General features: G+C 45.8%; 1 protein-coding gene across 1 annotated transcript in view; it reads right to left on the bottom strand.

Annotated features, from left to right (window-relative positions):
* LOC149339413 (uncharacterized) overlaps positions 1-16,692 on the bottom strand; it is an 86,381-nt gene that overhangs the window by 22,548 nt on the left and 47,141 nt on the right. Inside the window, exons 2-3 of the mRNA XM_089550466.1 lie at positions 2,643-2,733; positions 1,028-1,894 (exon numbers count right to left, since the gene is read on the bottom strand). Coding sequence (XP_089406592.1) covers positions 1,028-1,894; positions 2,643-2,733 — 958 coding nt within the window. The remainder of the gene's footprint in view (positions 1-1,027; positions 1,895-2,642; positions 2,734-16,692) is intronic.

The raw sequence follows: 16,692 nt of genomic DNA, 5'->3' as shown, positions 1-16,692 counted from the left end.
GCAATCCTCCGAAGCAGTGTTGTTGGGTCCTTTATTCTTTGCTGCTTCTTACATTACCTGCTTCTTATCGCTCTAGTCGAGATGCTTTTTTTGTTTTTTTTTTCAGCGCGCATAGCTTTGCTTCCAGCACAAACGCTTCTAAGCTAGCCATTACGTTCGATAGCAGTTTTGCCTGGACATCCGAGAAAACAGGCCAATTCCTACCGTAACTACAGCCCACCATGTTCTTTGTGGGGCACATGAAATTGTGGCTTACGAATGACATTTCATTTTTATGTTTTAATAATTTCGCCTAATCTGACCCAAACAGAGTATGGCTTTGTGGCGACAACAGACCCGGAACCAAAGAGTTTGCAAATAAAATGAAGCTTGAATGCACTGTGGTGCTGAATTGCAGGGAAAAGCGATTTACGACGAATCCCTTTCGATCAGAAGTCGAACACGTACAGCACATGTGGCTGGCGATAATTCAACAAAAGGTTTGCAAGGAATATGCCATTAATATGTCAAAACTATGACAAGACTTCTTGATTCTATTTTCTCCGACTTGTTCGTGCATAACTTTGGCTACGCTTGCATGAAAATGTTTTAGCTTACAAAATCAGTTGCGATTTAAAATACATAATTCGGTGCTGCAGCTCTTTCCAAGATAAAAAAAATTCTCATAACAGAAATCACAAGAGGCCATACTAAAATTTTTTTGCATGTTCAACACGCCACTTTGAGGGAAACAGGAGCTTTTCAAGATGGAAATTTCAACGCGAAGTTTTCTTGTAGGTGCCAAAAACATGATGTTTAAACATATACTTGATCATTCAAGCTCGTATATGGTCAGCACTTTTTCTGAAAACCATCGGAATGGCAGTTGCTACCCCCTTAAGTCAACATTTTATCTGCAATGCAGATCCCTTCGGTGACATGGTTTGCACCAGTCCCTGACCTCTTTTTTTTTTTTTCGATTGGAACTCTGAATACTTTCGTCTCTTTAACGTCGCCATTATTGTGTTCTTTCTGGAAGCTTCCTCACCCTTGGGCCTCTTGTTCAGGAGCTGTGTCGGAGGCACAGGCCTCTTGGAGCCTCCCGACGTCGCCGCGTTGCTAGCCTGCGCCGCCACCGCGGCCGGCGGCTTCCTCGTCGTCGGCCTCCCGTGTGTGCCGTGCGGGGGCCTTTGAAGACCCGGGGGGCGGCCCGCCGCAGCCACGGGCCTCTTGGTCGTCGTAGTCGTGGTTGTCGTGGTCGTCTTCGTCGTCGTCCTCTTCGTCGTGGTCGGCGGTCTCGTTGGCGGCCGGCGGCTAGGCCGGAATGTGATGATGGGCACCAGCGTTGGGCGTGGTCTGAACAGCGACCAGAAGGTCGTGATCCCCGGAGGCCGGAATGTCGGCGGCCAGCGCGTCGCCGTGACCACCACGCTGGCCACTGTCGGAGTGGTCGCCGGTGTCGTGCTCGTCGACGAAGGTCGCGTAGACGACGTCGTGCTGGGTCTTGCGGAAGGCTTGTACGTCCTTCTCGTCGTGGGTCTCCTAGTCGTGGTCGGCGTCGGTGACGTGGGCGTCAAGTAGATGAGCGTGAAGTTTCGTTGAGGGTAGCTGGGAACGGCGATGCTGTTTAGGCTGGTGGTTACTGACGGCTTGCTGGGTGGCTTGGTCTGCGGCGGCCTGGGACGCTGCTTGTGCACAGGGGGCGGCTCTGCGGACGTGGAGGAAGGCGGCTCCGGCGCCAGGCCCCCCGCTACGCTGTTCTCGCTGTCGTCATACTCACAGCAGGAACCGTAGAGGAAGCCGTCGGTGCAGGTGCCCAGGTGCTTGCCGTCGAGCTTGATGCACTCCCACACGAACATGCACGTGCCCCGCTCGCCTATGGCGTTTTCGCATGACTTGGGGCTGATCTTGAGACCTGCGAGAGTGACGGCGCACGTGATGTTAAGTCTCTCGTACGCTTAAACTAGTTTTAATTCGGCACGTCAGTAAGATATCTCATCCCCAAACTGCCGGAATAAAAGTTCTTGCATTGAAATGTGAGCTGCAGTGCCTTGTTTGGTTTAAGAGTACATTTTGCTGGGCTAGTGGTGGAGCATTGTCTAACAAAAAGTAAAAACAGCACTAATTGAACACAAACCACGTCCTGTCCGTCTTTCTGTGTAGTTAGTGTTAAAGTAGCGCTGTTTTTACCTTCTTTAGTTTCTATTGTGATTCAGTCTCTCATGCGCGTGTTTTTGGTGGCTTAGAATTTCCTGCAGGCTCGTAATTTGCAATTGTACTCGTAACTGTGCAAAAGGCTCTCGAATGTGGTCTCTCTGCGACAGTGCTGATAGTACGTTCGTGGTAATAGTCAGGAGGAGCGATGAAAGAAAATATAGCGACGGCTAGGAGGGAGCCTCATATGACTCTGAACACGCCTGGTAAGCAGCGTCAAAAGAAAAAGATAACAAACAATATAACTTTATTAATTTCAGAAGCAAACAAAAAAAAGATGATGGGAGCGCAAACACTCAGAAAACTCAGGAGGAAAACACTAGTCAGAATAGCATACTCGTGCTCATAAAATATTAAAAACACACACACAAAATATGTGTCCGAAGATTAAACGCAGGTGACGCTCCCACTATGAAATGTGTTAGAAACGTAATGCAGAATGCACTAACCTTTGGCGAGTGATATGACTGAGAATGTGAATACTAAGACTGGAAGAATCGGCGTGGCGCCACTGGTTTCTGCTAACCGCCATCGAATGCCCTGCAAAGAAACAAAGGGAAATCAATGAGAATGAGGCTGAAAGCATGCTATTCAAGCATTTAAGGCACACATGCACTGCTGTGCATAACTTATACTCCAGAATATTTTAAGTACTTTTCCGCACTGAATATAATAACTCTGGTATTCTGGTAATACAGATGTAGCAACAAGCGGATCCTTCATGGGAAGCATTCATGCGTAATGCGATTTCATCTGCCTGTGTTTATAAATGTTTCTGGTTGCAGTGGGACTAGGTAGCGCCTGAACTGGAGCAACCTCCCCAAGCCGTTGCACCACGCTGCGGGGTTGTGTTCATTGGTAGGCATTACAACACTCGGTGCAGTGGTAAACGTGGTAATCAAGGATAAGGCGGAATACCTTGTAAGTCAGCCTAGTGAATCTAGACCTGGTCTCCTATTTATCATTCGGTGCGGGACGCCATGTATAAGATCAGAGGTAGAGGATGATGATGGCTAAAGTTACAAAGATAACGAAGCGTACTTGAACATGATTTTGTAAAATATCTCCCCTGAACCTCCAGTTTCTGCCAGTGCTTTGGCTGCAGTTGACCTAAAGCGTGGCCAGAACATCGTGAAAATAATGTATGGAACTCCTTGACGCATAGGCCAAGTTTGGCCAAAGAACGCCAATAAGAAGTAGAAAAAAATATGGCAGAAGGTTTAGTATGGACAAGCGCGTAATATTCGTAATATTGTACAGTAGGTACGGTGGTCACGTAAGGTCCTTACGTGGTAAAGGCATTTGACCTAAAGTCCTTTATCATAAAGGCATTTACCCAGAAAGCATTTACCGTGAAGGCCTTCTACATAAAGGTCTTTACAATTAGGCATTTACCCTAAAGGCCTTTGGGTAATGACCTGGGTAAAGGCCCAAAAGCAAACACCCAGGTGAAGGCCTGTCAGGTGAACACACCTGGCATGTTGCCCACAACCCGGTGGGCAGGTGAGCCGCCTGCCATAAAGCAGGCTTCAGGAACGTACAGTCTTGGTCAAAAGTCTTAAGGCCAAAGGCTTTTCGCTTCAGCCACCTAACAGGGCCATTATACGGCACAATTAATAGACCGGATGACCTTGAAATGCTAGCAGAAGGTTTGTTGTGGACGTAGAGAAGCTTCCTGCTTGCCTTGTGTATTGTATGATCCCTTGTACAGAGCATTCTAGGAACATTTATGTCGCTGCAGGTGAACGCTGTGGCCTTAGGACTTTTGGCCAAGGCTGTACGTATATATGTAAGCATGCCCGAAATCGGAAAATGCACCAAGTAGTGCTACCACACTAAAAATACAATGCCCTTATCGAACTGAGCTGAGTGCAAAATATAGGACTAAGTACAAGGACGCAAAATTAAAACTTATATTTTGCAAGGAAATTACATGTCAGCCGATGTGAGCTGGTGTGCTGTGGCCAGCGAATACCCGTACGTCCAAAACGGGTATTCATCAAAAACTGGCGCTCGCGACGGATTCGCTGTCGCTGACCTGCTTTTACTGCAACCTATGTCGGCTTCAGCGCCTAGAAGACGGGGCTAAAAACTTGGAAGACCTCTTTTCCTGTCCCGAAACAACATTATTGCTCCAAGGGAACTAGTCACGCGCACCTAACGGTCCTGACTCGAGTTACTAGGGGTACACCAACCGAATATGCCAGACATCGCAAATGCACGCACGTTTCTGGTGCGGCCTGCATAGACTTCGGTGCCTAAAAAACGGGTCTTGAAGGTATAATGTCGTTGAGGATAGCGAGCGACTTACCGAAATATTTAACCCCATTTTTCTGGCACCATTCGAATCCGACAGGGCCAAGCTAAAAGCGGCCGCAAAACGGGGATTCCTCCGCGAGTGCCGTTTCGTTGTCTCGCCGCATGACACACGAGTACGCCGGTCAATGCAGCACTACAGGGCTTCACCGCACGATCGCCTTGTGTTGTGACGGAGCATGGGTATACCCGACCTAAACCTTTAACTGCTTCGGTCAATCTCGCCTTTCGGTCAGCGGTAATCGTGTTGAGGTTTCGTTTCACCGCCGCTGGCATTCATCTTGTCCTTGTGTAATTCACGAGAAGTGGACAGCATCAAAGGCACGAAACATACTGATAGAATTATGTACGCGTCGTGAACACGAATCAAGAACAGAAACGTCACACGGCACCTATAGAAAGCGTAGAGCGCTCGTAGGGGGCAGTATGCAGCGAAGAGGTTTGGACAACGGGAGAACTCCAATTACTTTGGCAAAGCGAACAGTGCGCATGGCATTGCATGACAATGATCAGCGTGGGGGTCGTATCCGAGTTTCGTCAGATGGACGCGCCGACGTCAACATTTTAACGCGACTGCGGTGAGAAACCCGTCCAGCGGAGAACCTTGCGCTGTTGGCGCGTTGGGAAAAGCCAGACTGGCCGACATGGTCGTGACGTCACAACAACGTGATCGCGCACGGTAATTCAAAACCCCACGACGATCACACAGTCAGACAGAGATGGCGTCACTACACAATTCCTTATTTGTCTACAGGGTCGTGAGGTCGTTCTACTACCATTATTTAGTGTCTCTGAAGGAAGATCAGCGATCACACACTAAAACAGCGATGACGTCACTACAAAATTCCGCCCCGCCGCGGTGGCTCAGTGGTTACGGTGCTCGGCTGCTGACACGAAAGACGCGGGTTCGATCCCGGCCGTGGCGGCTGAATTTCGATGAAGGCGAAGTTCTAGAGGCTCGTGTACTGTGCGATGTCAGTGCACGTTAAAGAACCCCAGGTGGTCGAAATTTCCGGAGCCCTTCACTACGGCGTCCCTCATAGCCTGAGTTGCTTTGGGACGTTAAACCCCAATAAACCAAACCAAACCAAACAAAATTCCTTGTTTGTCAACAGGTTCGTGACCTCTGTCCACTACCATTATTTAGTGCCTCTGAAGAAAGAATAGCGATTTCTCTGAAAAGAAAAACACTCTAGCCGGGAATAGAACCGCGGCCTCTACCGGTGTGCTACCCCTCGACCAGTGTGGAATGTTCGTTCGACTTGTGTCGCCTTCGTCGTGCGTTCGTGTTGTGTGGCTTGTGGTAAATAAAAAAGAAACGAAAAAAAAAACTAAAGAAGTGTGTCGGCGTCTGCGAAATGATAGGCAAAGAGGACCCCAGACCACTGAAGGGGCCCATTAACGTTATCGCTAAGTGTTTCCCGAAGTTTTGCTGCACCGAAGTCGACGAATGGTCCAAAGAGGCGCACCGTGCGTGCACCGGTTGAAGCGGGAAGTTTTTAGGGCGCTTCGCGCGGTGCTGGAGCGAATGGGGGAAGCGCCGTAATTTGAATTTACTGCATCGAGTGGACACGTGACGGTTGCGTGGCGCTACAAAATTGATATATCAGTACGACATGGTTAGTGGGGTTCATTTGGATTTCTATGTATCCCTTTGTAGAAAATATTTACTTCGTAAAAACCAGACATCAGGTACATGGCTTTCTGTGAAAGCTTGCAGAGGGAGTAGGTATTTCTTTGTTATGCCCCTTATTTCGTTATAAACTGCTTCGTTATAGCGTATTTTGATCTTATCTGTATAAGCATGCAAGCAAAAGTTACCCACAAATAAATAATTCAGTTAAGCATTATGTTTTTTGGAGAAAATGGAACAACTATACAACGCTCAGAGAGTCATTGTAGTTAACCAGTCTATCGTAGTCTTGGTTATTTTCTGATCTGTGTCGTTTATAACATATTTGCTTTCGACACATTGCCTGTAAATAACGAAGACCGCAGGGCAGGTTGCGACACTTCTATCTTAAGAGATCGAAACACCAGAGTGAGAGCCGGCAAAACCGTATTTAGCTCTTTGTTCCAGGAAGTATCTGGTAAAAGCGTCTCGAAGGCACGCCTTATGGCTCTCTACGACCAGTCCGAATCCCTAAACTGCATTACTGTGGTAATCGTAGGCTGTAGAACGAGGTTAAGGGTTTACAAACGTTTCATTGTGTGGAACGAACATGCCTTAAATTTCTGATGGGCAGTGAAATGGGCTCCCTAAGTGTCCGGAACTCTCCGGGTGGGATGGGTATGACATTCATTGCCTTATTACAGAAGTGTTTAGGGTGTGATTTAACTATTGAATCTACATGAAGCTGCAAATAATTTTCGCAAATGAAGCAGCCATTCGTTCGAATCTGGAAAGAAGAATCCTGACAGGACTCGTCCTGAATAAGCATTTTCCGAGCTTAATTGACAGAAGAAAGACAAAATCTAGCCTTTCAACCGACTTTCTGGTTTCGGATGGCAGAGGGGCCGTCATAATCTAAGTTACAACGTACCAGGTTTTATGAGTCCTTTCTAATCGCAGCAGCCACTTATGTACGATATAATTTCCAATACTATTATTGTTTTAATCTACTCTGATTGAAGATATTTCCCATAACAGATAATTAGTAATCATAATTTAATAATAACAATAATAATAATAATAAATAATAATGGTTTGGTTTATGGTTTGGTTTGGTTTATGGGGTTTAACGTCCCAAAGCGATTCAGGCTATGACAGACACCGTAGTGGAGGGCTCCGGAAATTTTGACCAACTGGGGTTCTTTAACGTGCACTGACATCGCACAGTACACGGGCCTCTAGAATTTCTCCTCCAAAGAAATTCTAGAGGCCCGTGTACTGTGCGATGTCAGTGGGGTTCTTTAACGTGCACTGACATCGCACAGTACACGGGCCTCTAGAATTTCTCCTCCAAAGAAATTCTAGCCGCCGCGGCCGGGATCGAACCCGCGTCTTTTGGGTCAGCAGCCGAGCACCATAACCGCTGAGCCACCGCGGCGGCATAAATAATAATGATCTTTATTAGTACATAAGTGTTAATCCGGAATTAAAGATTATACTCTTTAAAAAACTATCTTTGGAGGTTCACCAACAGCTCATCGCCAGAAATATCGACGGCGCAATACAGGCAACAGACTCTGTTGCTTCAAAATAAAAATAAAAAGATACAATAGCGAGTTCCGTGCTGAAAAGAATGTTTATGAACCTAGAAAACGATTTGTTCATTTTATATTCGACCTGCTGTCGGTGGTTTACAAGGGTGTAAGAGTTAAAGCCCATACATACGACGTCTTCGCAAACATTGTGGGCAGTATTAATGGTCCAAGACGACAAAAGCTTAAATCCTGACACACCCTTCTCTGACACTCTGTATAGATGCATCCACTATGTACGCAGAAATCGGCATAGGGGAATGACTTCGACAATGCATTCCGCAGGAAACTTGTAATTACATCAAATATTTGCAGCAGTACTCCTCATGGAGCGATATTTGAAAACTAACGACCATCACGTGGTATCGTAATCTTTTGTCATGCCCGGAAATGATGAATGAATCACTTGGGTATAAATTAAACACGAAATTTGTCTGAACGCGCGTAAGGTAGTCAGTTGTCGTCCAACTTTCACCGGATATCACTGATAACAGTCGATTACCTCATTCTCCTAAGGAAAGTAGCACAAATGGCAGTTCAGCCTTTGGTCATAAAAACATAAATGGCAAATTGCATGTGCTGAAGAGTTTAGCCCTATACAAGGCTTATTCCTCCCGGAAAATTGATATTATTCCTCTTGACAAATAGGGGATATTCAAAATTCCGCAAGTGCGCTTTCCCACATAACTATGTTGCCCCAAACAAGATGGCCGACTTCGACATAAAGGAACTACGTGGGCTACAAGACAGGCACTAAAGGTGTGGATAGAATGTAAGAAATGTATTTTGGAAGAATCAAACAAAAAAAAACAGTCTTTCTTGCTTTGTTTCAGCTGGAAACGCATGGTCATCCATCTTGTTTGGGGCAACATTGTTACGCGGGAAAGCGCCCTTGCGGAATTTTGAATATCCCCTATTAGACAGTAAAATTACTGTTCTTCCAAGCAGAACGGTGGCTTCTGGCAGCGATATTGATTGAAAGTAGTAAGACTGAAATGCCATGATGGTGGTTCCTGGTTATTTCGCAAAAAGGTTCTGTAGCCTCGTCATGGCAGCAAGAAACGCCTTTAATGCAGCCACATCGAATGTACGGCGACATTGTTTTATTTGAAAACAAACAGCGAGGCCGATCAGTAAACAAAAAAAAAAAATCTTTCTTGACGCTTTGGCTTTAGCATGCCGTCCTTATTCACAACGAAGGCATTACTAAAATTGGTTCGTTTTAAATAGGCCTGAAAAATCGCTGCAAGAAGTGTGCGTCAATAATGTTTAGATTTCTGTCTTTTCGGTTGAACGTTTGTGATGTGGTCTGCAGGGATTCCAGATGTAGCCATGAAGCTGTCAATTTTTCGGTTATGACGATTCTTGCCTCGTCCAAGTCCGTCTTGCGGCCATCTACGACTGCGTGCTCTGCTAAAGCTTTATTACAAACGCTTTCGTTTTTTGCACCACGAGCGAGATTGTTTTGTTCAGTGCATGTTTACTTATGTTTGTTTCTTTGAGTCTTGAGAAGAGATAATTTAACAAAACTTCTGTTTGGGCTAGATGGTGCATAGCTTATATTGAAATGAAATTTAAGCGCACACGAAAAACGCACACAAGAGGAGGATACACACAGGACAGGCATCAGATGAAGTTAGCGCCTGTCCTGTGTGTATCCTCCTCTTGTGTGCGTTTTTCGTGTGCGCTTAAATTTCATTTCAATATAAGTCTTGAGAAGAGTTCTGTGAATTTGACATAACGCAACGTACCAAACCCATATTCATTGCACTCGAAGTACGTCAGCCCTGCTAACCTGCTAAGGACTATATACTAACCTGCCGCTCTTACACATCGCAGGCCTTCCCGGCAAGAAAAAGCGATCGAAAGCAGCCCAAGGTGGCGGCGGATAAAAAGGCTCACCGACTGCACGCAAGCGCACCACCCCTTGCGTTTCAGCACATGGCTTAATAATCGGCCATGGACCACCTGAAGTCGAGGTTGAGGTTGTTGCAAGCTACAGGTGGAGTTAGCCTTGCGGGTTCTGCTGGCAATTGCTCCAGCGTAGCGAACCTAAAATGTTAAATGAGGCTCACAAAATAGGCACATACCTGAGTCCTGACTGATCTGCATCGCCGTAAACACACTCACCAACAGACAACAGATAACAGACAACAGATAACAGACAATAGCCAACTCCAGCTGTCGCCATCTGGGGTCCAGATCCGAGTACCGGAGGAACTTGCAGCCTCCTATCTACATTACTGCTAATCAACTGGGATCGTTTCCGACGCCTATACGACGGACGACACAGAGCAGTTGGTGGCCGTCTTGCAACGACCGCTAACCTGTCGTTCTGATCATCGAAGGTGGGCTATTGAGACATTTTGTCATGATATATCTGTTTGTATAGCTGCCAGCTTGCTCGAGGCATGGTCTGAAATTTATGCCATTTGTTCCATGTTTGCACCTTATTGTCTCTTTTTAGTTCGGAATCCGATATTTTCTACACCATGGGCGCGTCAAAGTATTTGGCCAGATCCATGTCTGAAAAGGCACCAGACTCCACTAAGGAACAAGCCGAGATATTTATTGAAATAGCAGCGGTGTTTCTTGAAGCCATAACCGAACTGAGAACTGGGGTTAAGACTACCTAAAGAATCCGCTGACATCAACAGCGACAGCTTTGATCAGTTCTAGAGTGAAATACGGAATTTATGCTGGGATCCCACTTAGGTGAATAAACGGAGCTTAGGTAGGGAAAGCTTTCGTCAAAGGCTAAGTAAAGACCTGGGAGACTTGTAGAAGGAATTATTGCATTCAAGCAGTATGGGAGGCGCTACAGCGTTCAACTAAAAGGTGTACCAGAGACTGAGAATGAGGATATAGGCGAAACAGTGCAACAGGTGGCCAGGTGACTTAAAGAAGGGCTCCCTGCATGGGACATAGATGCCACACATTGGGTTGCAGCTAAAGGATCTGCACTGCTAAATAAATTATGAAGTTTACTTCAAGGTGTTTGCGGGACAATAAGTTCTTTCAGGCAGCAAGAAATCGGTTGAACACAACGATCGTTGGTTTTGCGATCCAGGTTTTGTGAACGGTCACCACTGTTCTGGAAATAAAACCTTGCTAGGCAAAGCTATCTAGCTTGCTAGGCTAGGCAAAGCTGAAATACGAAAAACGCGTCAAATCAGCCTGGGTCTTTTATGAGAGAATCCTGACGAGGAAAGCGTTCAATTCGGAAGTCATACATCTTACACATTGAAGCTGATCTTGCGAAAACTCTATAGTAATTGATTCTTAGCCGCGGCTACTTCAGGGCGAAGACACGGCTTTCACGAATAATGACAATCATAGCTTGCACATGGTCAACAGAAATATATGCAGTACAAAAAAAAACGAACTCCTTGCATATCTTTCTCAGAATACAAAAACACACGATATCATTGCAGTTTTTTAAATTAGCCTTTTTTGTTCACAAAAGTCGCACTTGCAAAACTAATGCAGCCTGGTATCGAATCATTATTAATCAGACTGAACAACTCTGTTATTGTAGGTTTCGTGTATCGGCCCGTTTGCACAGCTGTAGCTTTGTTTGTTCAAAAAGTTGAATCAATAATCTTCACCCAAACGTCAGAACACAAAGACCACGTTATAATTAGCGGCGGTGTTAACATAAATACCCGTAATGGAAACCGCAATGACTACACGTATGGGCTAGACTCCTTTAAATTTCGAAATTTGATAACTGTTCCCTCTAGAACAAGCTCATATCTGCAACTGTCATTAATCATATTGTAATGTGGCATGCCAGTGCGGTCCCAGTGCAGGCAACCGCTGAAGAGGACAAAGACGGTGGTGACCAATGCACGAGCCCTGTTTTTTGACCTTTACCTCCCGATTACATCATCGTCATCATCATCACCTTCCGATTCTTGGCCGATCCCCCAGTGTGGGTATGTGCCATCTTTTCAAAGGCTAACAACAACAACATTTTGCTGAACCGCCTTTCTGAGCTGACTGGACGTCGCGCTGACGCTGCCATGATCGCTGCCTTGCCGCTATGTTCTGAAACACCTAGCCCCCGTACATTTGGTAGAGGAGCGACTCGATCCCCATCATGGAACTTCGCAGCAGAACCTTGCCGCCGGCGTCCAGTATGCCCGACGAACCCAGCCAGACCTCACCCACCCTTTCCGCTACCGTCATCTGTTCCGGTACCACTCGGCAACGCGACCTCCCTCTCTTCTGCGGCCACGCTGGTGAAGACGTCGACGCATGGATCTCCACGTATGACCGCGTGAGCCGCTATAATAACTGGGATGACACCATTAAATTGTCCACGATTATCTTCTACCTGGCGGTCGTTGCCCTTCAGTGGTTCAGAAACCGTGAGGCGATCCTTACTACTTGGTCGGCGTTTAAAACTGCCTTTGCGGGTGCATTCGGCGGGCCTGCCGTTCGCAAGCTTCGCGACAATCAACGGCTCCGTGATGGCGCCCAGGAAACTGGCGAAGCATTCACTCGCTACATCGAGGACGTTGTGGACCTTTGCCACCGTCTCAACCCGTCGATGTCCGAAGCAGCTAAAATCCACCACATCATGAAGGCCACCGAGGACGACGCCTTCCAGGTGCTGCTGGCGAAAAATCCTCAGACCGTTGCCGAATCGATCACCATTTTCCTCAGCTATGACGAACTGCGTCGTCAACGCGCTTCCACGCGCCGTCCTCCCAACCTTCTGGAGCCCCTCGGTGGTTTGTCGTTTGGCGGCGTCGACCAGCCGTCACTGCTCACCGAAATAAAGGATTGCATTCGTGCCCGCCAACTTTCCCTCTTGCCGTCCATCTCCCAGCCCTCACCTCCGATTTCTCCGTCCATCCGCCGAGGAGCAGATCACTGAGGCGATTCCTCCTACTGTACCTGTCCGAAAGGGGAGCGCGTCGCTCACGTCCACAGAGGTGCTCCCTTCTGCTTCGCCTGTCACGCAGGTGAGCGCGCCGCTCACGTATGCAGAAGCTCTTGCTCAACTTAGGCGCCATCCCGTCCCTACTGCATACCCTTCTGTGAACGCCTATCCTCGTTCCCCAGCCTTCACTACCCTCTCGCCGCCACCTCCGCGACTGGTGCCTCGGTTTCGCTCTTCTGCTAACCCGTGGCGCACCTCGGACAAACGCCCTATCTGCTACGCATGTGCTAACGATTTATTGCGGTGATATGCAACCAACTCATTTTAGATCATCTTCTTACCTATGTCACGGTAAAAAACATCATTAAACTGGAACTAAAACACGTCAAGGTTACTAGAAGAATTGACTACGCTTTACTGAGATTCAGCATCCAGTGCTATATACCCCGATGGCGTTGACAACGGATTCTCGAACCTAACTAGTACCCTATCTACATCTAAGAACACCACTAAAAAAATTTTTCACTGATATAAGCCACCCGTTTCATCCTGGTTGACAGATTCTAGCACACGCCAAATAGAACATATCGCCAGTAACTGCAAAAACTGCCGGAAACTGCAAACAGTATGTCATTGGCAAACCACACAAATAACAGGCGTTTCCTGGCGTCTTTGATTAGAACGTTGTTGACAACTTTAATTCATATTTTACTATGGTTGGAATTTCTCCAGCTACCAATGTAAATGAGACAGATATAAATTCTTTTTTTCCGAGTAAACTTTCAAATACCTTTTTTTTTCTGGATGACATTGAACTTAACGAAATACATTTTATACTAGCAGCTATGGCTGCTAATAAAACTGCAGAAATGCTTGAAACAACATTTCGTATGTTAAAACAAAACATCGATATTCTAGGTTCTATATTAATCCACGTTCTCCATCACTTTCTGCAACCGCTAAATCCTAAGTGTCCAACATCGCTTAAAATAGCCCAAGTTTTATTTTTTTTTAAGTGGCGAACGCTTTATGTACCGAATTTTGTGCCCGTTTCAATGTTTGTGTCATTGCTATTTTTTATACCTCATTACCCACTCTTGTTATAGCCCGTGATCAGGACTGACAGTAAATAAAACAGATGGAGATGCTAAAACCCTTCTGGTTATCGACCTTCACCTGTGTTCAGTGCAGACAATACATTTTTCGAAAAAATCCTCGCGAATCAAATTAACTGATTTAGGAAACTACCGTGTAATTTGCCCACAGCAACGCTGTTTTAGTTTGCACTATTTAATGCCATCAGCAGTGAACTCATTAGCCGAATTATAAGCTTCGCGTTAAATGAGAAGAACTTGTGGCTGTAGTCTTTTTCGATTTAAAGAAAGGTTTTCGATACGTCGACCATTCAGGCCTTTTATGCAAGTAAAGCATTATGGTTTTAGAAAACGCATTTTCGTGTTGTTTTGTAGTTACTTAATTGAACTTCAACAAATAGTTGTAATGAATGATGTATCATTGTCACCACAATGAATACATGGATGCGTGCCCCAGGGGTCTGTTTTTGGGACCACTACTTTTTCATTGATATGCTTCCGACCTCGCCCGTATCCTATACTTTAGAGATATGCTGATGTATGGAGATGACACCGCTATAATAGTCACAGTAAATCGATCGAGACGATCGAGAAAATGGAGTCTAAACCAAACTTGGATTTAGCAAGCATCTTTGAATGGTTCTCGGCTATGAAACAATTTGTTAATGTTAGGAAAACTAAATATACTTAGGGTTATTCGTTTTCGGGTTTTATATTTTTTTCGAATTCGGGGCGTAAAAATCGGGCGTTATTTTTCGGCTTGATAATAGGGGAGAAATCGGGTTTTTCGTGGAAAAACTCCGAAATTCGGGTTTTATCGGGTTAAATTTGCAAACTAATAATTTATTCGATTTGCTCTAGCAGGTGGGTAACAATTAGGGCAATATTTTGGGCTGCTTTCAAGAAAGTATTGCAAAATATGGCGTTTCTCTGGTAATTAATTATTACTCACAGTGAGAGGCAGCGGACAGTTTTGAGAAAAGAAATATTTTATTCACGAGGGCTGGTCATCGACGTTCTACACGCCCTTATTAACAAACATAATCATCTGCATGCGCAACATCTCGGTTTCCATCCGAGACCTGTCTGGTCTCTGCAAGTACCTTAGCTGAGAGAACGTTCGCTCAACGTCACAGCTGCCATTAGCTAGGCACAACAATGACAAAGCTGCATTTGCTAGTCCTGGGTAACGCACAGTTGCGTCGTTCCAATAGTCCATCACTTCAACACCTTCATTTGTGGGGCTTGCTTAAGAAAGCCTCACCTCTTTTATTAAATAAAGGCTTTTCATCATCATCATCCAGCAAGTACTGGTTAAACGCCTCGCGAAGCGAGCCTACATCGTCCATCACGGAAATAAAGAGAGGTCGGTAGTCATCAAACGACTGACTCAGCAGCCGCTTCTGGAACGGATCGAGTACGGCTCCCAGTTTCCACAATGTCAACTGGTTTTCTTCTTTGTCTGAGACGTTCCGTTTCAAAGTGCAGTCCCATTTTGTGGAGATCTTGGCGCAAAATTCTTCACAACAATTTTTACTAATATGACACTGCTCTTAGGCAACATAGACAAAACACCTTTCGCCCGATCACTTTTACCTGCAGTCAACGATTGTCTGTCTGTCGGCCGCCTTGCCACGCCTCTCGCCTGCGCGCCAACTGGAGGCACAGCAATTCCGTGGGCACAATTGTTTCAGAAATCGGGAAAAATCGGGTTTTACCCGATATTTTAGGAACACGTTCGGGGTGCAAAAAACGGGTAAAATCGGGTTTTACCCGAAAACAAACAACCCTAAATATACTGTATTTCACTCCTCTAGTAAACAAATAGATATCATATCTTTGGGCATTAGCACTGACAACTCCCTACTGGAATATACACCCTGTTTTAAATATATTGGTGTTCTGCACCCGTAAAATCATTTGTTAGCAGTGTGGGTGAAAATGGCAGCCGGGTGCTGTAAACTGCTACAAGCATGTGACCGCTTTGACACATTACGTATTTTATATTTATCCTTTATACTGAGCAACCTCTCATACTGTCTAGAATTAAGGGCATGGACGTACATCAGTTACCTCGAGCCAATTCGAAAACTACAGAGACGATCGCTAAGAATCATATAACGCATTCTAAGCAGGATCACCCCCGCAAACCATTATGCTCAGAATTTTGCCCCTAGTGCCAAAAAGTTATTTCAGCATACGCCTCCTCTAAGTTAAGCCCATTCTACTTGCAGTGTGCATCCGTTTTTACAATGAAACTGAACGCGCACGAAACGCGAGAAAGTCCACACGCTTTGGACTTCTACCCCTCGTTTCATTCTTCGTTTCACACTACAGCTATTATTACGGTTTCCAAACCATGTGCCTGTGGAATTAATTTCGATGCAGCATCAGTTGCAAACACAATACTACAGATAACTGCCCTATCTATGTTGGAACAACATATGAGATATTGGTGCAGATAGGCTAGTTCTCATTCTATCTTTGCAAAGAGCGTAGATGACAACAGAATAATCTGCGCGTCCTACTCTCACCACTACAAGCCTTTATTCGCCCTGTTGGTCAGTTTTCACTGATTCTAAAGCAGCCCTTCAAGGCCTGCAAGCTGCGCTACGCCGCGGGTTGCATGAACAATTATTTGCAGGGATTCGCGTGAGGTGTACCACTGCGTCGTATCGAAAAATCATGATAGCTGCCAGGACATTGCGGTTTCAAAAGAAACTACTACGCGGACATGGCTGCCCGATCTGCCTACAAAGACGGACTTCAAGTCAGCATTTTTGTATCAAGAATTTTCACAGCGTGTGGGCCTCGCAGGTGGGCGCTGGAGCTCACACTTTCTTCGTGGACCACGCCTTCGTCTTCAACATAACATACTGCGTTGCGAAGCGAAATTGCTGTGCTGTACATGGCTCGATGTTTCTGTTACAAAAAAAATACACGTTCCGGATTGGGATGGCTGACAGCCACGCTTGTGAAAGATGTGGCTGTGAG

This window comes from Amblyomma mixtum, chromosome 6 (genome assembly GCF_055824585.1).
Source record: "Amblyomma mixtum isolate Tamu chromosome 6, ASM5582458v1, whole genome shotgun sequence".
NCBI lineage: Eukaryota > Metazoa > Arthropoda > Arachnida > Ixodida > Ixodidae > Amblyomma > Amblyomma mixtum.
The sequence above is the reverse complement of the archived record's forward strand: the minus strand, read 5'-3'. Positions and strand labels throughout refer to the sequence as shown.